The sequence below is a fragment of the Eurypyga helias genome, unplaced genomic scaffold, assembly GCF_000690775.1.
Source record: "Eurypyga helias isolate BGI_N326 unplaced genomic scaffold, ASM69077v1 scaffold10590, whole genome shotgun sequence".
In the NCBI taxonomy this organism is placed as follows: Eukaryota; Metazoa; Chordata; class Aves; order Eurypygiformes; family Eurypygidae; genus Eurypyga; species Eurypyga helias.
The window spans coordinates 120,353-141,934 of NW_010226260.1; the positions used below are offsets into that span (position 1 = coordinate 120,353).

The following is a 21,582-nucleotide window of genomic DNA, read 5'->3' on the forward strand; positions in this document are numbered from 1 at the left end:
CTGAACTGCAGTGCAGGGAAACAAAATGACGTTTGAGAGGACAGTTACAGGTGTATTGGTTAGCTTTTTAATCCACAAATGGTCTTAATCAATTTATAAATTATCTTCTGGACACACAGAACTTCTTCCCAAACAAGGCACATATAAAGCTGATCTTCCTAAACAGTGTTTGATTGTGATTTTTTTTTTTTTTTTTAAGGCATCCAGTTTCACTTTCTGGGTAGTTCACTTTAAAAATCCCAAAGTGTATGACCCTAATTTGGAAGTCTTTCTTCTTAAGATACGACTCTACTCCTGTATGTTTGACTCCCAGTTCGTTGTTTAATACTACTCCATTCAGTTTTTTGAGTTGTCTAACAAAGAAGTGTAGTATCACACACTGAGATGCCCCGGGCCGCCAGGGCCGTTCTTCCTGCCCTTCAGCTTCCACTCAAGAAGGGTGTAGCACACAAAGGTGATGTATGTCGTACCTGCCAGCCCCGTGTCTCTACATCCAGCGGAACGCCTCCTGTGGAACCAGGCGACTACACTTCAGCAGCTGAATCACGCACCTGCTTCTGGTTCTTAGGATCCTCATTTGCTTTTAGGAAGCATGGGCTGACAAATTCATCGTACTGCTTGCTCTATCAATTTTTGTTGTAAAATAAGGTCAGCCCCATGTTCAGTAGGGTGATTGCATCAGCCGAGGAGGGAGTAAACCCAGCCCCGATTTCATATTGGGTTGGGTTTTTAGAGGAAAAGTAGGCCAATTTTTAAACTATAAAAATTAGGGGAAGAGAAAGAGGGAGACTTTAGTTTCTAAGCACTGGGTATGTGCCTTGTTGTCTCATAAAGTGAAATGAAGAGGGGGATGCATTTAAAACATAAGAATAAATAGTAATAGTCTCTTCCAGCGTTTTCAGCAACCAGCGTGGCGCGTCTTGCCTTCAGCACCGTCATCACTGTGCATAAACGTGCCATGTGAGCTCTAACTCTGTTGAGTTCAGGAGTCCCTAAGCTAATGCACAGACCTTTAAAAAGGGGTTGGCATTCACGTCCGTGTTTTACGTTCTTTGCAACATTTTAAGGTGACGTCGTACCTCCTGAAGGTATCTTACTTGTATCTACGGGTGCCAGCTGAAGCACATCGTTTACTTTTGGCCAACAGCGTGCAAGGCTGCGTAGAAAGTCAAAGCAGAGGATGACCTGCATCTCTGTTTTGTGGGGAAATGACATCAGAATACCAGTGGCTTTTAAAATATCACTCAGCAACTTGTCCTTTTTTCTTTTGCTTCTGCAGCTTTGATCTGGAAGTAATGCTACCAAAGCCAGTAAAAGCGGAATCAGAGGAGGCTGCTCTGCAAATTAATCCTCACCCTGAAGTAAAGATGAGAAGGTCCAAAAAAAGAACAAAAAGAAGCAGTGTGGTGTTTGCTGACGAGAAGGTGGCGCCGGAGATCTCTGACATGAAATGCGTACGTCACTGATTTAGAGCAGTATTTATAATCCGCAAAAAAGAGGACATTACTCCTTCCCTTAGGAAAAGAGAAGTGCCTCACACACAACTCCAGCTGAAGGGGGGTATTCAGGAGGTGGACGATCCGCCCTGCCAGGAATGAATCATGAAAGATGCTGAGGAGTTAACAAATCAGTGGAAGCATGGGAACATCTCTGCTTACGATGACAGATGATATAGCCCCGAAGTTGCAAATTCTGAAGCTTGGTTAGCGTAAAACTGCATTGGGAGGGCTAAGCTGGGGAGAGGCAATTGACTCTGCTGACATTTCATGGCAGTTGCTTGCAGTCAGGGCTCTTTCAAAAGTGATGAGCCTGGTACGTTTTGTACCTTGTTACGGAACACGCAGCTGTTAGGAAACTGCAAGATTGCAAGCGGTGTTCCTTAAACAGTGCCAGGGTGAAGTTTGGAAGCGCTGGCATCTCTTGCTCCGTGGATCATCTGAGTGGTTTTATTGCACTGCTAGATCATTAGAATGACTTTCATAACTTACTGCGGGCTCTTTTGGGGTTTTTTTTTGGTAGTATAGTTCTCAGAAGACTTTTATTCTTTTAGTATAAAAAGAAATAATTAAAAAAATGTGGACGATGTCCTTTTGCTAGGCGAGCCCTATGTAATTAAAATGTCAGGCAGTAACAGGCTGTTGAATTCCATGGAGAGAGCATAAGTCACTTGAGCAGAAGTTCTGAAGGAATCGTAAAAGGCAAAGCGAATTCAGTGGAAAGCTAAGGTTCTTTGGGAAAACAAGGAGACGCTTGGGCTTACGATGGTCTTACGCTACGTGTCCTTATCCAAGAGAGAGAGATAAAGCAGAGTCATGCCCTCAGAAGCATTAGTATACAAAACCTTTGTCTTTTGATTAAATTAGGTAACACGTACACCTAGCTGTGGGAATCTCACTACACCTTGAGTTACAGGGTTTTCTTTGGCTTCAGAAAAATAGTGACAAGCCTCACAGCAGCCAGGAAATGGCTTAATGCAGTAGGAAGGAAGGCGTTCAAAACTCCATTTCACTTTGCAGATCACAGTCAGAGCTGGCTGATGTGCTATTCCAGAGATGTGGTAGGGAGATCATCCTACAGTGCCAGATTACAGAATCCCTGCTGGCTAGCTTCTTTAGTGATGTTTTCTGTATGTGGAACGAGAAGTATTTCTCTAACTATAAATCATCTGCAGAATCACTACATGGTTTTAGCTAGTGCATAATATTCTGTGTTACTTTTATTGTTTACTCAGCAAACAATACCATAAAGAACTTGGGTTAGGCGTGAAAGTTAGTTTATTAGTTATGTTATTTTATGCTTTTAACAAAATATTACTTTGCTTAGACCTTTGTTGCTCATATTTCACTACATCATTAATGGCTTTTTTTTTTAATTGAACAGCTTTCAAGGAAATACGAGTTCATGAGTGACACCAACCTCTCAGAACATGTAGTGGCCCCTCAGAAAACATCTGTCCTCAAGCAGATGAGTACCGTCAGTCGTTCCATGCCCACTATCCCAGGTAAGCTGCTTGCAGTAGGATAAGGGTGCTGCGCTGCCGTACTGCTGTGTAAGGAAAACATGGCAATTAAGGGTTTGCTCCTGGCAGAGTAGGTAGCTCTTTTGATGAGGCTCCGTGCCTGTGAGATGAAGACTACAGTTTAAGTCTGGACTGCCACTGCTGCTTGACAGCACTGTGCTGCCGAGTGCTGACATTCTAAAAGCGTTACTTCTGGAGCTTCAAATTTTGCTTCCTCCTGCAGCGTGGGCATTCTCCCTGCCCTGAAAGAGGCACGGTCTGTTCATCTTCCTCACTTGGCTTCTGCAGCCTGCCCTCGTGCCGAGGGCCACGTTTGAAACAGGAAGAAATGCTCTGCACTTTGCTTGGGCAGATGAATATCCCTAAGGGTTGCCCCATAGTGGGGTTTCAGTTCTGCTGCTGACGTTATAGAGGGATCTCATAAGCCTCCCTCACCGCAAGAGGAGTGGGAAACAAGGCAACATCACTGCCCACTAGAAGGACTGACGGTTGCATGATAGAGAAGGGGAAACTGAAGGTGGAACTCATTTTGAGGCCAGGACGTATAGAGAAAATGTGCCCATTTTCAATACCCTTTAGCTCCTACTTCTTCCTGTTCCTTAGCCTGCACTTCATCTACCTCGCTCATTGGCCCTGTTTTTCCAGATGCCTGTAACAGACGTTTAGCACAACACACCACTGTCGTGGCCCGCTTCCTTTTCATGTACTTATTTATCTATTTTTAATTCTTTGACCAGATTGGTTCATTTTTCTTCGCTATTCAGTTTCAGTGTAATGAAGCTTAGTGCTTCCCCATTAACAAATGAGGAAATGTCTACTTATTTTTGTATTCTAAGGATGTAGTTAGATTAAAAATGCCTAATTTTGTTCTAGTAAGTAGAACTAGTTGCAGTAGTTCATTATTTTGAATTCTCCTTTATCTTACCTTTGGGGCTCTCCTTTTTTGACTTTGTTTTGTGCCACCAATATGTTTCTCTTCCCAGGATTGACTCTGTCCGTCAGCGTTGGGACACCCGATGAAACAACTGCGTCACATAGGTTGAGCCAGCCAGTGTTTCCTTCCACCTCCGATGGTGACAAGAAGACCTTCAAAAAAAAGAAAGTGAACCAGTTATTTAAAACAATGGTAAGTTGTGTGGGTTTTGGGGAAGAAAGTGTTATCTCTTCAAAGTTTCTGTGCTCTGAAAATTAAGTCGATTTAAAATTCCATAGTTTTTTTTTTCTCCTCGCTCCTCTCATCAGAGGGAGGAGTGGAAATTCTCTGGGTCAGCAAAAATTTGCCTCTGGCTGCCCTTTCTGGGGCAGGGGTGTGCATCTGCGTGTGTTTGCAGGCAGGCTGACATGTGCCGTTCTGTGCCCGTACCACAAGAGGTCCCATTTGACCTACTCATTTTCTCCGATTTGCTGTGTGGAACATGGATTGGCAGAAGAGGGAGGGCAGTTGGTTCCCGTCGGCTTTGACCGCACTGGGCAGCGAGCACCGGCGTCAGCGTGCACAGACCAGGCACAGCGTCAGACGGGTTCTGGGGTCAGAGGTGCTGCTCTGAAAGTACAAATCGGCTTAGGCTGGAGTCAGTAGTGTTGCTTAAACCAGTTCAGTTTGCCTTCCTTTAGAGCCACAAACCTTTCCTTGATTTCTTTGGAAACTTCAGAAGTTAAAACTATTGGATTTCATGTCATTTGAAAGGAAAAAAATGACTACTCAGTGCAGACGGTGAGATGCAAAAGTTTTGAAGTTTTCACACTATTTGAAGTAGGGGAGAGTGCCATGTAATACAGATGCTGGTCGCTGCCACTAGGCATAGCGCATCCTGTGGCGCCTGCCCTGTCTTACGTGTCAGCTCTTTGCTGAGCTGTCAGAGCAGAGTTTGTGTTTTCTTGGGTTCTTTTCCCTGGCGGATAGGTTTTGTGTTCATCCATTAGTTTCTGCAGTCTTTTAAAGAAATACGGTTAGTGCCTTCAGGGAGCATAGAGCAGCATTTGGGAAAATCTGCTTTTAGGTGTGTTCATAATTGTGTGTCTCTGGTAGGAACGAGAATAACCCATTAATTTGAAATCTGTAGGGTTTCACTTCTATTCAGTTTCTCACATATTCTGTTAGGAAACAGGAGCAATGGCTTTTCAGCAGTACCTCATCCACTCACATTTAAACCTAAATAGCATATTAAGTAAGGACAAAATGTCTGGTTTACAAGTCTGAAAGAGAACTGAATACATCTGAAAAGCCGTTTGTAAGAGAGCTTGACAGCAGGATTGAAATCATGTGGACAGTTTTATGGCTTTGCAGAATAGAGAAATTAATCTAAAATATCCAGGATTTGGTCAGTGTCTTTTTTTTTCTCTAGCCACAGCTTAAGGACACAAGCTAGTAATTAATATGCCTACAACTGAATCCAGTACAGTCGTCACTTTAACATACTCTGTTCCTGGTTTTTGCAGCGCATTTCCAAAGTTCTGGAAGATGGAAAGCAGTCTGCGGAGCACCATTTCAAACCTTCGTCTGCAGATCTGTAGTTACTGTGTTACAAGACCACTTCTCAACCAAAAATCGTTACATACACATACATATCCTATTTGGGACTGCTGTCTGCTCTCAAGGCAGGGGTAACACAGGTAGCTGATAGAGAAGATGAACAGCGGGATTCGTGGGCTCTGATAAGTTGTGATACAGACACAGGAATAACTTTTGAAGAAAATGCTACAGGATGTGGATCCCACAAGGATGTGGAGCAGCAGTTTAGCGAGCCTCTGGGTGTACAGGTGAAAGGGCTGTGTGTGTTCCCTGCTGACAAAACTCCTTCCTGGGAAGCACGATGTGGTGAAAGGCCACCTGCAGTGCTTGCTGTGTCATGTAAGGCAGATCCTGCTCTGTGCAAAGAGCATCAAGTTATCGTTTTGTGTAGACACACTCCAGCTGTCTTTAATCTGTTGCTGGCAGTGTAGTCCAGTCATCAGATGGCTCAGCACGAAGCAACCACTGACAATTTGCTGTGTGGCTGTAGTTGGATTTGCAGTCCTTGGGTCCCTCTGCTGCTCCCACCACTCTGCTCTGTATCCTTGATCGCTCTCGGGGTGATGTCCATCACTGCCACCATATGTCCGAGTTCTTTTCAGAACAGCAACTCTAATGTTGTAAGTGTGCAAAAGTTTATTTACACATGTACAAATTGATATTACATCAAGCAGTATAATAAACAAAAGCTGCATTTTCTGCTGTTCATCAATAAAATGTTAAAAATGCATTTTGTTTGCCTTGAACTTTTCTCCCTGAAATCTCTAGATATCGTCATATAGAAGGTAATAGTTTCTTACTGACAGCGAGTAAATTCTACGAGTCCGAGCCTTCTGCTTTCCACACCGATTTTCCGTGTCTCTCCGACATACGAGGTAGAGTTGGTATGGAGCTAGACAGCACTGCCGGTCAGCACCTCGGGGCTCTTTGAGAACCTGTCAGTTCTTTCTGCAGACAGGTAAGTTATACAGATAGAAAGGTTTCTAAAAAGTAATTGATGCCCTTCCCTCATCCCTTCATGTTTCAGAGACCTACAAAGGTTTATACTCATTAAATGAAATGTGACCATGTGTAGTGTTGGGGATGGGAGAGACTGGCCTTGCTGCCATTTATGTGGCTGTGGGAAAGACAGAGAGGTTAGTTACTCCTTGCTGAGAGGTTGAATCAGTGGAAAGACATCTTCAGTTAGTTCGAAGCCTGTTTCTATAAACACTGTTACGTTCAGCATTAATAGTTTATTTAATGAATGTAGCCTCTCTTTGCAAGTTGTCAGTGTGAAGCTGTTTTCTGCAGAAATACTTAGTGATTGTTTTCTGTGTGAAGCTTGAAATATTTACTATTGGAACTAATACTGGGCCAAGAAATACTTTTCACTGGAGTAACCATAGCATGCAAAACAAAATGGGTACAGTTTTTACACTAAATATTGTGTTTGTTGGCAGGGATGCTGATAGGCCTTTTCATTCGCTTTTCACAGCAACTTGATATTGTTTCTGGGGAAGACCAAGGCTTTTCTAGAGAAAAAGAATCCCTGTTTACTGGAGTATGTTATCTGTGGGTGAGAGAAAGTGAAAGGTTGAGGGGGATGTATGATGTACATCTTGCTAACCTGCAGTAAGAAGAGGGGGAGGGTACCCAGCTTGTCCTTCAGTATGTGCAGACAAAGTGAAGAAATACTGATACCACAAAATAAAAAGTATTTTAAAAGGAAAGGTTTGGTTCTACTGAAAATGAATAAGAAAAGGATGCTCTAGCAACTATTTATTCTTTGTAAAGATACTTGTTGAAGATTGTCTTTTGCTTATTTTATCTTGCAGTTCTGTTCTCATGTGAGAGTGGGATAAGAGAGTTCTAGTTCAAGCTGTTGTTATAAATTCCAATTAAAGTAGTGTGATTCAAAACAAAAAAGTACAAAGAATGGAAGGAAGATCCCAGAAGGAAATACCAGGAAGGCAGCAGCACGGTGTCCAAAGGAAGGTTTGGTGTTGAGTGTTTAGTTAGTGGTTCAAGATTCATGTTTGTGTTTTCCTCAGGTTTTAGTATAATTTCTGATGAAGAGTTTAGATTCACACTTAATTTACCAAATATCGGCAAAAATCTTACTGGTTGTTCTACATGACAGGCTGTTCTCTTCTTGCCAGCCCGGTTTTGATTCTGTTTCAAGCCTGAAATCATGTAAATCCACTCTGAGCAGAAAAGCAAAAGTAACTAAGAAAAAACTAACTGCCAAGAACAGGGCATGTGTGGAGCTGGAGTTTTAAGGATGTTTGGACAACAAGCTCCAGCCATTCACAAGTTTCCAGAAACGGTGGCTACTGACACTTAGTCCAAGGAAACAACATAGCCTGACCAAGTGATGCCCTCGGGCACTACAGCGCAGGTTTGGCAAACTGGCAACGTCTGTTTAAAAATGTAATCCACACTGATTGTTGTAATATCTGTCACGAGCTAAACAGGACTTCAGCTCATGTGTGAGAGGAAGATCTACTGAGGCGACACAGAACCTCTGTGTCTGATGTTCTTTGAAGCACAGAGGGCAGAAATTCACTCCAGGATAGAGTTGGACTTCGGGTGCTGTCCCAGGGATTTAATGAAGCTGTAACAGCTTCCCCTGTGGTCTGTATAGCCCTAACACCACGCAAGGTTGGAAAAGCATTTCTGGACACAACAGTGTTTTCCTGTGGTTTCTGTGTCAGAGTTTATTTCAGTTCTCTCAGAAGTTTCAGATAGCCTGGACAGTAACAGCTTGGCTTTCTGGTTTGTGTGGCACTAAGATAATGCTTGGGTAGCGCGAGCCTGTAATGAATAATCTGTTCAGCACGGGGTAGGGCAGGCTGCGTGTGCAGCTAAGATTTCATGTTCTGCCCTGTAGAAAGCTGTTGCACTGCAAGATGCATTTAAGCTGCACACCGTGTATGCTCAGTGAGCTAGATGTCTGGATTTCAGACACAGCACCTGGGCTTTCTCTCTCCTAGAGTGCTGCGCTGTGTTAGTAGTAATGGTTGAGCTCCAGGGAGCTGCTGTCTCACTGCAGCACAAGGATGGCAAATGTTAGCGTTCTGGTGCTTCATGTTGCTCTGGAGTAGTCCTAAACTAACCTGGGTAACTGACCTGCCCCTGTTTGTGCCATGTCGTGATACTCTCCTTTGATGAAAGGCTGAGAGAGTTGGGCTTGTTCAGCCTGGAGAAGGGAAGGCTCCGGGGAGACCTTATAGCACCTTCCAGTGCCTGAAGGGGCTACGAGGAAGCTGGGGGGGACTTTTTACAAGGGCCTGTAGTGACAGGACAAGGGGTAACGGATTTAAATGGAAAGGGGGGAGGGTTAGATTGGATATCAGGAAGAAGTTCTTCCCGGAGAGGGGGGGGAGGCACTGGGACAGGTTGCCCAGAGAAGCTGTGGATGCCCCCTCCCTGGAAGTGTCCAAGGCCAGGCTGGATGAGGCTTGGAGCAACCTGGTCTAGTGGAAGGTGTCCCTGCCCATGGCAGGGGGGGTGGAACTAGATGGTCTTTAAGGTCCCTTCCAACCCAAACCATTCCATGATTCTATGATTCTCCAAGTCCTTGTTATGAAATTATGACTTAATCATTCATTTTGGGATGGGAATTTAATGCTCTTAAAATTTCAGTAAAACTCAGCTGGGGTGAGCTCAGGAAGGTGTTCAGAGTGCAAGTCAGTAAGGCTCATGTTTCTGAGCAGGAGGTTTTATTAGAGACGTTACAGACCTTAGGAACGCACTGTGTTCTTGGGCTGAGAATTAACATGTGATAGGCTTGTTTCTGTTGCAGGTACTGCCCGACATTGGACTTTTTATCTGTATCACATGCTGTCTGTAATTTTTTTATTAGACAAATGAAATTTTGGGCGAGTAGAATTATAGAAGGGTTGGAAGCGACCGTACGTATCGCCTCGTTCCAACCCCCAGTGGGGGTAATGGGTGCCGTATGGCTATTCTGTGCGGAGCCCGCACGCACGAGGCATCGTTAGAGGCAGCTCTGTTCTCATTTCCCTTGGGGATATTCTTTGGTCTGGCTTTTGGCTGATTCTCTAGTTCTCAGATTTGTTTCCCCAAGTCCCTGACCTTTCTTTAAAGACTCGTTAAGGAAGGGATGGGTCCAGTTTCATCATGATGAAGTGGAAGGAACGTTGTGCCATCCTGCCCCCAAAGGACAGAACTCCTGTGATAGACGTGGCTGTCCGTAAGAGATTTGAGATTCAAAGGCAGTTTGCTCCCACAATTACTGATACAAGGAAATATAACAGAATAACAGTGGAAAATTTTCCTCAATCTGGAGGACATCAAGTAGCCAGAGTGTTTAGCACCAGCTACTATATTGTACTCCGTGTTTTCAGGCAGCAGCCATTTTATTGTAAAACCTGGCTGAAGAGCCGTTCCTAACCTGGACTGGCAAAAAGCGATAAACCTGTGCCAAGCACTTGTTCACAGCTCTTAGAAAAGCAGGGAATGGGTGGGCAGGTTAATGCTTTTCTGTTGAAATCGAAATGACAACACGGATTCCGAGGTGGAGTTGCTCTCTTCAACCTGTGTGATACTCCCAGCTCTTGTTGCTTGGCTGTTTCCCTGCTTGCGTAGCTGCTAGTGGCAGTGATGGAGCAGACTCCTTCAAAATGAGCTGAAGGTATGTGCAGGGAATACTGCAAGAAAAAATTGGGAGTGGTGGTGGGAAACTGCTGAGAAAGTGAAGTGGGCTTAGAAGATTGGACTTGATCAGTTTGAAGTCTCTCAGCAAGTCAACGAGTGATGGCTGGTAAATCACACAGTGCGATCTATACCCAGAGTCATAATGAGGCTTTACATTGATTGCACTAGTGAGTATAAATTTCTGGTTTGGACTAGGATAAATCCATAAAACTATCCAGATTCTGAACCGACGCTGCTTGCTAATGTCAGAGTATTGCAGCAGCTGTACTGCATCTGGCTGCTTCTCAAGGGATTTTTATTTCGGCCCAAGAAAGAGCAACGGAAGCCTCTTTAAAATGATGATCTAAAAGCTAGTCAAGTTCCCAAGTAGGTCTGTTCCACCATGATCATGGGATGAGGACACTTTTAAACAGGAAAAGCTCTTAAACGTGTTTTCGAAATAGCGAAGTAGGACAGAAGGTGGTGATTTTTTTGTTATCCAGTCTGGTTTCTGTTTAAGTCAGCTGAGGCCCAGGATTTGTATTGAAAGCCATCTGATCATTAATTCTCTATGCTAACTCGCTCTTCCATTTTAAACGATTTTATCTTGACTGTCATTAAAAGACCAAAACAACTTTTTTTCTCCCAGCTTCAGTGCACTGCTATTTAACAGACTAAACATTTATCCCAGAGACTGGTTCTGTATCTGTCGACGTCAGTGGGAGTCATCTAGAGCTAGGGCATTCTGTTCAAGATAATAGCACGGGTCAGTTCTCCAGAGTGTCGGAAAACAAAAGGAACAGCTTAGCCAGAGGCAGGATCCTTCCCGTGTAGAAATGAAGAGAGCTCGGCCGATTTAAAGACAAATTGTCTTTTGTGTCATCCCTTCTTTTATAAACGATCTCTGAGGAGGGAGGAAAAATAAACAGTTTAGGGGTCCCTTCTGTCAATTTTTGATGGTGGTTATGTCCTTCTTGTTACATAAATCTTATTTTGCAAGGAATATGGAAGCCTCCATGAAAAAAGCTTGCAGCCATCTATCTGGGATGCCTTGGAGCAGTCACTAGTATTATAGTATTTATTTACATTTCCCTCCCTGAACTGAGTTCCTACTACTCTTAGGCATTCAAGGTCCTTCTGAGAGGGAACACCGAGTATCGTTGCAGGGGCTGCCCTCAGTTGGAAGGACTTCAGCACTGGCAATATTTACTACTGTGGGGTGAGGAGAGTAGTTCTTTATTGACTCAGTCTGGAATTGTCTATTCTGATTTGCTATCATGATGCAGCGTGTGCTAAAGATTAACACTGTAAACGAACAATTGCTGAGCAAACGAACCACAGGTAGCCCATGGATTTCGTAAACTTTAAAATGTGAGATAAATTTAATCATGGTTTTAAAGAGAGGACAGTTTGAGCTGATTGTTTTTCTGGATAGAATTATCCCTTTTCAGTGTAGTTCATTGTCTTCCAGGATAGCAGAAAGCTCCACTGTGCCGCAAGTGATCTCCCATATGGCTGACCCTAGAATTAGACAGCCACTGAGTGTGTTGTAACCATACAGTTTCTGTGTTAATGGGTTTTTTTCACGTGTACTGGTGTCTGGTGCAGCTCCACATGCTCCATTATGCATGTGGGTATTCCATCTGCATTTACTAACAGGTTAATGTGAGCGGCACGAACCATCTCTCATCACAGTTAACGCCTGATAGGCCTTCCCATTGGCTTGAACTAGTTCAGCTGATGGTAGGTGGCTGTAGGTGGTGTTAGAATGGGTTGAACTAGTTCAGCTGATGGTAGGTGGCTGTAGGTGGTGTTAGAATGGGTTGAACTAGTTCAGCTGATGGTAGGTGACTGTTGGTGGTGTTATAGAATGGGTTTAAGAGGTGATCGGGGTCAGAAAACAGTGGTTTAAGGTATCTCTGCCCTGAGTTGACAGGGCAGCAGCCAAACAAGTGGCCTATCTGGGTGAAGTAGTAGGAGTCTTTCACTGTTGTAACTAAAAAGGTCTTTAAAACCCCTCCATGTTTGACAGATGTTTTGAGGGAAGGTTTTCCCCACAGTGTTTGCTTGTACATTTTTATACATAAGAAAACAGCCCCATTTAGGGTTGCTTTAGCTAGGAATATTGTATTTCATCATAGAATAAAACATGTTATGGTTGGATGCCTGGATTTTATACTGAGAAACGTCAAGTCTCCATGACTGCAGTTTCTTCGAGACACTCAGCAGTGAGTCAGTAGTGCTTTGGCACACTCACTAGTACTAGTGCACAGCGCCCGCGTTCCTAGAGGCTTTCGTAACACCTGTGTTAGACTGCTTTCACAAGACAAGGGAACAGTACTGTTGGAGATCAGGACTGGAAAACAAAAGAGCAAAGGGAACAAACCTAAAGGAACGACTTGAATCTCTAAAGTTGCCAGAATTTCTGCATGGAATTTCAAAGCAAAGAATTCTAAGATGAAAAAAGATAAAAATGTTTACATATACCATTGGGGTTTTTTACAGATCCCAGAACTGCGAATCTGGATCCATGTAACATTGCTAAGGGGACAGCGATCGCGCCTGTATAAAAACTGACTGCTGGCCAAGTTCTCTCTAGGGCAGATCCGGGCTAATTCGGTACATTTTCAAGGATCGTCACGAGGGGGAGGTAAGGAGTTGCAATACTTTGTCCGTGTAATAGAACTCTGATCTGTCTATCCAGATACCGGGAAAACCAAAGTGGGGCAACTGGAAGTGCAAGGATTTTTAGCACTGTAAATCATCCTATTCACAAGTCAGATGATAGTTCACTGCAGTTAGACCCTGGTTACATTAAAACTACCTTAAATGACTGGGTGTGTCCTTAGAGTAGTTCACTGCACGCACTTGTACTGATTCACTTAGCAGCTTTAGCCGGTAACTGATCCCCAAGTGTTTGTGTTGTGCACATACCAAAGGGTGTAGAACGCTGAACAAAACCTTAAAAAAAGGGGATTTAGGTTTTCTGGGAAATCCTTGGTTCTGCAATGTCTGTTCAATAAGATCTCCATTTAAACTGTAGAGTAGGAGGAGCTGACTTACCCATGCAAGCAGATACCTTGATGCTGAAATCTGACCGAACCCTTAGCACGTTACTGTTTTTTCTTCCTGTTGTGCATCTCATTGGAATGCACAAGAATTTAAACTTTGAAGGGTTTTGGAAAGGTGTGCAATTCATTTCCTTGGTAAACACAATTGCTGTTCGTAAAACACCTCATTAGAGTTCAGCACCATTTGTTTCTGGTATAAATGGGTAGTGGCAGGCGTAGCAGAAGCAGCAGAAACAGGGAAGCGTTTCAGCTGTTTGAAAGCTGGCAGCAGCAGTGAAGTTGTCCAAGTATGATTGCTCGAAGTATCTATATTGGTACTAATTTCCCATATTTGAGAGACACCTCAGATTCTCACAGTGGAGGAATCTCTGGCGGGCTCTTTCCATGTCCGGTTTAGACTTGTGGTACCCTTGTGTTGTAGGGCTGAGCACGTCTGTGTGTCTAAAGGCAGCAGATCCCATGAGAGCCGTAGGCAGCCAAATGGAAGCTATCGGTTTCTTGCCTGCCTGCGGCCTGGCATGACCAATGCATGAGTCAGGGGACACCTGATCCCCTCTGCCACACTGTATGTTGGCAAGCTGGTGGAAGGCCTTTGTTGAAGCAGGAGTTATGACTACTTATGTTGTCATAGTTCTCATGGTCAGAAAGCAGCTACTGGCCCTTACAAGGTTTTACAGTCTTCTAAAACCCCAGTTATGAAGTTCCTTTAAAAATCCACAGTGGTTTGTTCTGAAAGACTTAAAAAGTCTAAGGCCATTGTAGCATTGCAGCACGTATGGCACAGATCCAAACTATATTGCCTTTTCCATTAACTGAATGTTCAACCTGCGTCTCTAGAAGCTCAGTTCCCTTGATTTGCAGTACTGTATTTTGCATTTCCTATGCTGTTGTAATGACCTTGAGCTGACATTGCTTTGCCTGCTACAGCTTGTTTCTTCTGACGGTGGGGTTTATTTTGTGCATACACTGGGCAGATGATTCTTGGAATGACATGAAGATTCCTGCAGGTAGCCTACTAGACAGCTGAGGATCTAGGTAATTTAACATCATGTGGAAATGTCTTCTCAATGGATACTGAGTTGCTTGAAGCAAGGCAGGTTGCTCGGTTTATTCAGTTGTAGATGAACACTTTCCTCTTAAAAACGATTTGTCATTCTTCTTTCTGACCCTGCGAATACCTTGTATGAACTCTTCTTTATCAAGGTGTTAAACTGTGATAACACCCCATGATTGGGGTTACACACAGTGTTAACAGTACAGCCTAAAGCTTCATATTCGTTAAAAATAGGTCTCTGCACCATGGCATTATCTGGCAGTATGTATCATGGTCTGGATCAAGTGTAAACAAGTTAATTTCTGACTAATTAGCTAAAGTACGTGATGCAGAGTGCTTGATGTTGGCTGTGTGAGGGACAAATGATATGCAGTGTGTTACGAGGTTTGCTAGGATGAAGTTCCTACTAAGAAATCTTGAATCGGTGTCACTAGAATGGGTTTGCACCATGGCATGGTGCTTTTGATCTAAGTTCTCGACAAGTGTCACACTGTGAAACGGCCCCATGGCCTGAAGGTACGTGTGAGACCAGCAGATAGAATGCTTCGTTTTGCTTTATCATTCCAGAAGAATTCTGGTAGGTGGGAGTATCTCAGCCAAAACGTTACAAAAGCGTACAGAGAGTTGGAACTCTCGTAACCCAGGATTTCAGACGGTCGTGGTTTCCCGTGTAAAAGGGCCATCAGTTTGAAGAAACATTACTGTTGGCTGGAGTAGAGGTCTACATGGGAGCTGACCTAAAAAAGCTATGGAGAATGACAGTTCTGCGAGGGCTCTGCCTCATTTTGGAGCTGCACTTAAGAAATTGAGAGGAGCAAAATCTTCATATAACACAAGAGTTGACAAACATCTTTGGTTTGACAACGATCTGGGGTTGCTCAGGGTTCCATCTGGTGGCGGTGTGTGCTCAGGGCTGTACAGTACTGTACTGTAGTAAAAACTGTTAAAAAGATGATGCATCCTGCCCACGAAGACCTCCCCAAACCCAGCGCATTATGATCTTTGGAAGTAGTGGTCACTGGACTATGACTCCAGCATCAGCCCCTGTTTTCTTTCTAGAGTTTTTCGACCCTAAACCTGACCTGTTAGCCCAGCTTTGTCAGCATTATCACCTTTTCCCAGCCTCTTTATGTGGAAGCCTCACCGTTTTTTCTTTCTCCTGTTCTGGGATTTCTACCTTCTCCTTCCAGCCCTGCCAAGAACAGGAGTCTGTGGTGAGGACCCCAGGGCAAGGTTCCTTGCTCAAGCCCATTAACTCCAGTTCTGACCAGTGCTGCTCAGCTTGAGTTTCTTCTTTCCATGCTGCCTTTCGCCTGCACGTGAGCATCTGCACCTAGACGGGAGCATGTCTTGCAGTGTTCTCGGGCAGTAAGGTGTGCCCTTAGGACTGACGAGCTTCCGCTCTTACTGGCGTTGTTTATGCTCCGATCTGAGCAAATCAGGCCGAGCCAGTTGGAAGGAGAGTGTTGCTGATGGGATCACGTCTATGCTCGAAGTTGTGCCAGCACACGCATGCCAGGGAGGGACCAGACCTTTGCACTGTCTTTCAGAGCTCCGTTGGCAGAAGCCTGCAGATTTCTTGGCACTTTGTTGCTCTAAAAGCAGTACCTGCCATTCTTCCCCTCAGTCCCTGCTTGGCTTAGTTCTGGGCAGTACTTTGCTCAGATGTCACGTCAGGGTGGCTCTGGTAGTAACGTGAGGTTCTGGGACAGCGGCAGAGCGCAGCTGGGAGGTGACCTTGTAAAACGCACTGCCCCAAAAAGATGAATTTGCAGAGGAAGTTTTACAACTTTCATCACTCGCTGGTTGCAGTAGTAATTTTTTCCTTTGTGAAGCCTGGCGTATTTTCAAAGCACGTATTCACTCAGCACCCACTTCGGTCTGTTTTTAAGTGTAACTGTGCATGCAGAGCACCCCAGGGAATAAGTATTTAAATGCCACTCCTCAAAGCCTGTAATGCAGTTAGCTGAAGCTTTACCTCCTGGAATCAACAAACCCTGAGCAGTAATAAATTTGCAAGTTTTTCTTTGTTTTAAGGGTTTTTTTGGGGGAAAAAAAATATGTAGTTTATCAAGAGCATCAACAATGTATTATGTTTTGTTTCCACACTATATACTGAGTCTTGGTTCATTGTAAAAGTGACTCCTGTTTTTTGTCTTTTGAGGATTCCTTAAACATTCCATTGACTCTTCTGTAAATAATGAGGTTTTTTATTAGCAATGTTTGTAACATTAATATTTTCAGGACTACAGATACACCTTTTAAATACATCTATATGCTAGTTAATTAGGAAGCTGTAGGCAGTGTTGGTTAGACAGTTTTTCATGTTTAACTCGCATTCTTATGGAGAAATAATTATTTCAGATAGTTTCATAAGGATGGAGATACATTGTTATTTCCTGAAAAGTGAATAATCATTTGGTTTTTTGACTACGTCACCTTTAGCACAGCAGTTGTCACTTAGAAAACAAGCCAGCCTCACTGTGTTCCACTGACTGTTGTCTGTTTAACGTGTCTCTCTGCATAGGCTCGTTCGCAGTTACAAACTGAACTCTGGGTCGTATGACTTGAAATAGCAACTTCTTTGTCCATACTTGTAGTACAAATGACTTTTATGTGCGGTGAAAGCATGTGTTTTTTTAAAATAACAGCTGTAGAGGTGCATTTCTGAGCTTTTAAATTCGCTGGCTTTGTCACTCTGTACTCGATATTTCAGCTGTATTACCAGTGAATTTTTTTCATACCTTTCAAAGCAACAACTTGAACATGACATTGGTGAATCACTGATACTTAGCGAGGGGGGAAATCTTGGTGGTGCTGCAGCACAAAAGATCAAAGGAATTGATGGATGTGTGACAAAGCAAAAAGGTCTTTGGTACAGCCAGGGATTCAAATCTACAGGTAGAAACTCTTTGTTTCTGCAGAAATTACTAGACAAGAGCCATCTTACAGGTCTTGTCATACCACGACTTTCCATAATTGCATGGATTATTAAGGCTGAGTCAAGTTCCAAATGTATGTGCCTTAAACATAAAAACAATATGCAAATACCACTTCTGAAGGGAACTGCAACTATCCTTGTAACCACAGAATGGTCTTTCCTGCGGTGACAGTCACAAGAGCTGTCCTCGTTCCGAGAGGTGGTGGTGTGACTGCAGCTCTGCTTTTTCCTTCTTCGAAAGTGCAGGGGGCCATGCAAGGCAGTAAGTAGTTTTACAAGTCATAAAAGGACTAGGGGTCGTTCCTTCTTACTTGATCTTCAGAAATTAACTTTTGTCTATTGTATAGATACAAATGAAATTATTGGAAATCAGCTGAAAAGAGCTGTGCTGAACAGTGCCTCTTTCCTGTTTGGAAATTCTCCTAAGAGGTTTTATGAGCTCTCTGCACCAATCCTGCAGCAAAGAGGAAGCAGCAAATAATGATTTCCCATCTCAGTTCACCAATTTAAGATCTAAAGAAAGGTTTGATGATTAAGCTTGAATTTTTTTTTTTCTCACAAGATTAATCCTGTAGGGAGTAATTCCATTTATATCAGTAAGATTACTCACGTGAGTAACCAGCTGCAGGATTTGCCTGTAGTATTGTGATTGCCTCGAGGGAAGTACAAGCAGCTCTGCAATTAAAATTACAGAAAGGAAAGGAGATCTGACCTTTTCTTTTCTTCTTTTAAAGTATCTACGTGCCTACTGTTTCACTGACGAGGGACAAGGCGCTGGCGTTCTGAGGCATTATGAGCAGCAGCACAGAATGGCTTTTCCTTAAAAAGAAAGAAATATTAAATGCTAAATCTTCGTTGTGAAAGGTCGAACGAGGAGGATCTCTGATGAGGGGTTTTAACTCCAAGGTACCTTAGGCTTTCTTTGTGTGCATCATTAGTGGAAAATTCCTTCATTCATTTCAGCAGATAAACAGTTGTAACTTTCAGGTTTGGTTGATGTGACATCAGTAACTGGCTGGGGCTGCCAGCATTCCAAAAAGGATATCGTCCTCCTCATCTGCAGCCACTCAGAGCTGTGGGGTGGAGCCTGCAGCACCAGCTGAAGCATTTACAGGTGCATAAGTAGGTAGGGAAGGGCACAGGTGATGCACCTGTCTCAGGGAGGGAGCACTGGCGCAAGTGTGTCATAACTTGTCAGCTGCCTGTGTTAGAGCATGAGCTCCTTTGATCCGCAGACGCACTCTCCACCTCGCTGCAGCCCACAGTTTCCAAATATTGGTCAAGAACCTCCGGAGATGAGTATCTACTACGAGAACTTTTTCCATCCGCAGAACATCCCTAGTCCACAGCGACCGAGCACCTTTGAAACGACGGATTACAACACCACTCCCAACCCTTACCTCTGGCTAAACGGACCTTCCATCACCCCACCACCATATCTCCCAGGAGCCAATGCCAGCCCCTTCATTCCTCAGTCTTACGGGATGCAAAGGCAGCTCTTGCCTAACATGCATGGCTTGGGAGGACCTGACCTTGGCTGGCTTCCTCTCCCATCCCAAGAAGAGCTGATGAAGTTGGTTAGACCACCTTACTCCTACTCTGCACTTATTGCCATGGCTATCCACGGGGCACCCGAAAAGAGGCTGACCCTCAGTCAGATCTACCAGTACGTGGCTGACAACTTCCCGTTCTATAACAAAAGCAAAGCTGGCTGGCAGAACTCCATACGGCACAACTTGTCTCTGAACGACTGCTTCAAGAAGGTGCCCAGAGACGAAGATGATCCAGGTATAGCGCTCTTCCTTCCCCCATGTCCCTATCCCAGTTAAACTTTGCTAATTTAAAAATGCCTAATACGCTGTAAAGACACCAAATAGCCTAGATAGAGGACATACACATAGTAGCTCTTCTGTTCTCGTAGGTCTGAACTAGAAAGCAACTGTGGGTGGCTGAGGTCTGAATCAGTGTGGCTATTAAGTCTCTGCAGGGAAGGGGGTTCTTTAGCACCCTTCTGAGCACGAGGCTCAGCAAAGCACAGGAGCAGTCTAACAGAGCAAGTCCCATCCAAAACCCATTTGGCACAATGTGCATTACTTCTGTTAAACTTAACTGGGAGTTAATGGAAAGGGGATAAAACAAACTCAGATTTGTCCAAGAGATCCAGTAGCTTTAGGGAGCCAGCAATAACTCTCAAGAGGAGAGCCGGCTGCTTTTATTTTGTTTCAAATAGCGTTTTGCTTGGATTCACACCTTTGCTGTTTCCACCCCCTTGGCTGTGATGCTGTGAGATTGTTCCTTTATTTATTGTTTTCTATCAGTAGCTGTTGACAACCATTGGGAACATGTAAAAGCCACTCAATTATGCTGCCACAAGGGGCCAAGAATCTGGATCTATCTCGTTAGGAATCTGTCCTACCTCACTGAATCTGGAGGAGCAGCCCAGGATGGGATTTGGTTACTCCCTGCTTTAAATTCAGAGGACGAGCTGTACCCTGAAAACCTCCTTCCCTCACCAAGGAAACAGAACAAAAAGCCCTCCCAGTGGCTCCACTTGTAGTTTTACCTGTGTGAAGAGGCAGGGCTAAAGGATGCAGCCCAAAACTTTACACTTTTTCCTGAATCCACAGGCTTCTGCTTTTGTGTGATTAGAAAATACATACGGGTTTTTACTTGTGCAATTGTTCTTTTTCTGTGAGAGAAACGTTGTAAAGCCCTTGAAGACTGCTCTTCGCTGTCTGTGTGCGTATTTTTCAACTAAAAATGTGCTTTTGTCCCCTTTGACAGGAAAAGGGAATTACTGGACTCTGGACCCGAACTGTGAAAAGATGTTTGACAATGGCAACTTTCGCAGGAAGAGGAAAAGGAAATCGGACATTGGGGCTAGTACTGCTGCTCTTGCATCTGAGAAATCAGAGGATGGTGCCCTGGCTGACAGCCCCAAAGCTGTAGAGCATCAGGATATCTTGGAAAACTCGTCACCTGGGGCTGACGATTCACCTGAGAAAGGATCTGCACCCCCATCTTCCAGTAGCCCATGCCTCAGTAGCTTCCTCTCCAGTATGACTGCGTATGTTAACGGCTCGAACTCAGGGAGCCGCTCAGTGCCTTTGGGACTCAGCTCTGAACCCACTGACAAAATGGGTCAGAACATGGTAGGCTTTAATTCCTACTCTCCACTCTCCAATGTCCCCAGTCATGGTGTGGGAGAGTGGTCCAATTCTGTGCCTTCTAGCCACCTTGGCTACAGCAACTCTGTGCTCAACCAGTTTAACACCCATTTTTACAACAGTATCAGCACAAATAACACACTGTATTCCAGGGAAGGAACAGAGGTTTAAATGAAGGGTTCTAAGACACCAAAGTATAGCTACTTATGGAAGGAGATGATCCGTGGACAGATGATTCTATGATTCTATGATTAGTGTTAGCTTGCTGTCTCTGCGCCCCACACTGCATCCTACCTTCCGACAGCTGCAAACTTGTTAGTCATGAAATCACAAACACTCACCATTCTGCAGGTCCGTATAAAATCAGGGTTCAGGACGCAAGAGTCGTGAAGAGTTCTCCTGAGACACAGCTTGTATTGCTGCCAACCGTGGTCATCATGAAATCACAAACACTCCCCATTCTGCAGGTCTGTATAAAATCAGGGTTCAGGACAGAAGAATCGTGAAGAGTTCTCCTGAGACACTGAGCTTGTATTGCTGCCAACCGTGGTCCTCTACAGACAGCCTTGAGAGGTTACTGTTTGCCTTAGGCATGAAGCTTTTTCTGGCATGGTACTAATACTGCTGTACTTACAAAGTGCTAGTAGAAACCGGGGTATATCTCTAAATATCCTCTCTTGCTGATGCAGGCTGCCAGTACTAGGCATGCTCAGCAAGCTTGGCCAAAGCTGTTCTGAGACACTGAAGGATCTATAATAAACACTACTGTATAGTGAGTAAAAAGCAACACTTGAACAGCGAGTGCTGCCTTTGGTTTTCTCTAATACTAGTGCATACGTTCCCTAAATTCTGATCCCCTTTCGACCTCAGGGGGAATATGGCTGAAGGAAGCTGGCACCATCGTGGGCACAACTGTCAGTTTGAAGCTGAAGGGAAGCAGAACAAAATACAATGGCATTGTCTTCTGCCGGTGCAGTTGGATGTTAATGCATGCAATTCTGATTACAGGGCCAAGTTTTAGGGTTTTTTGCTGGGCACATGCAAATCTATTCACATAAAGAAAACGGGACATGTCCTAAATATATATTTTATACATTTTTTTCTATCTTAAGGTTCTACATTAATCATGTCTACAGAGTAAAGAATTTGAATGGGGGGGAGGGAGGAAGGAAGGGAG

General features: G+C 44.0%; 2 protein-coding genes across 3 annotated transcripts in view; both read left to right on the top strand.

Annotated features, from left to right (window-relative positions):
* Positions 1 to 5,533, top strand: part of DOCK2 (dedicator of cytokinesis 2) — a gene marked incomplete at its 5' end in the record, with an annotated part of 121,592 nt that extends 116,059 nt beyond the window's left edge. The window contains 4 exons of the mRNA XM_010152277.1: positions 1,280 to 1,454; positions 2,881 to 3,001; positions 4,003 to 4,145; positions 5,459 to 5,533. Coding sequence (XP_010150579.1) covers positions 1,280 to 1,454; positions 2,881 to 3,001; positions 4,003 to 4,145; positions 5,459 to 5,533 — 514 coding nt within the window. The remainder of the gene's footprint in view (positions 1 to 1,279; positions 1,455 to 2,880; positions 3,002 to 4,002; positions 4,146 to 5,458) is intronic.
* A 12,919-nt stretch (positions 5,534 to 18,452) lies between these two features.
* FOXI1 (forkhead box I1) lies at positions 18,453 to 20,576 on the top strand. Of its 2 annotated transcripts, none has more exons than XM_010152258.1 (2): positions 18,453 to 19,026; positions 20,023 to 20,576. In XM_010152258.1, the coding sequence occupies exons 1-2, from the start codon at positions 18,453 to 18,455 to the stop codon at positions 20,574 to 20,576; spliced, it is 1,128 nt and encodes a 375-aa protein (XP_010150560.1). The 2 variants fall into 2 exon arrangements, with proteins under 2 accessions (XP_010150560.1, XP_010150567.1); XM_010152265.1 differs by having other exon boundaries at positions 18,453 to 19,023; positions 20,302 to 20,576.
* Positions 20,577 to 21,582: the final 1,006 nt, after the last annotated feature.

Excerpts from the sequence above, each read along its gene's own strand:
- FOXI1 (XM_010152258.1), top strand. The coding sequence starts at position 18,453 with ATGAGCTCCTTTGATCCGCAGACGCACTCTCCACCTCGCTGCAGCCCA. Across the intron at positions 19,027-20,022 it reads CAGAGACGAAGATGATCCAG|GAAAAGGGAATTACTGGACT; the intron begins GTATAGCGCTCT and ends CCCCTTTGACAG.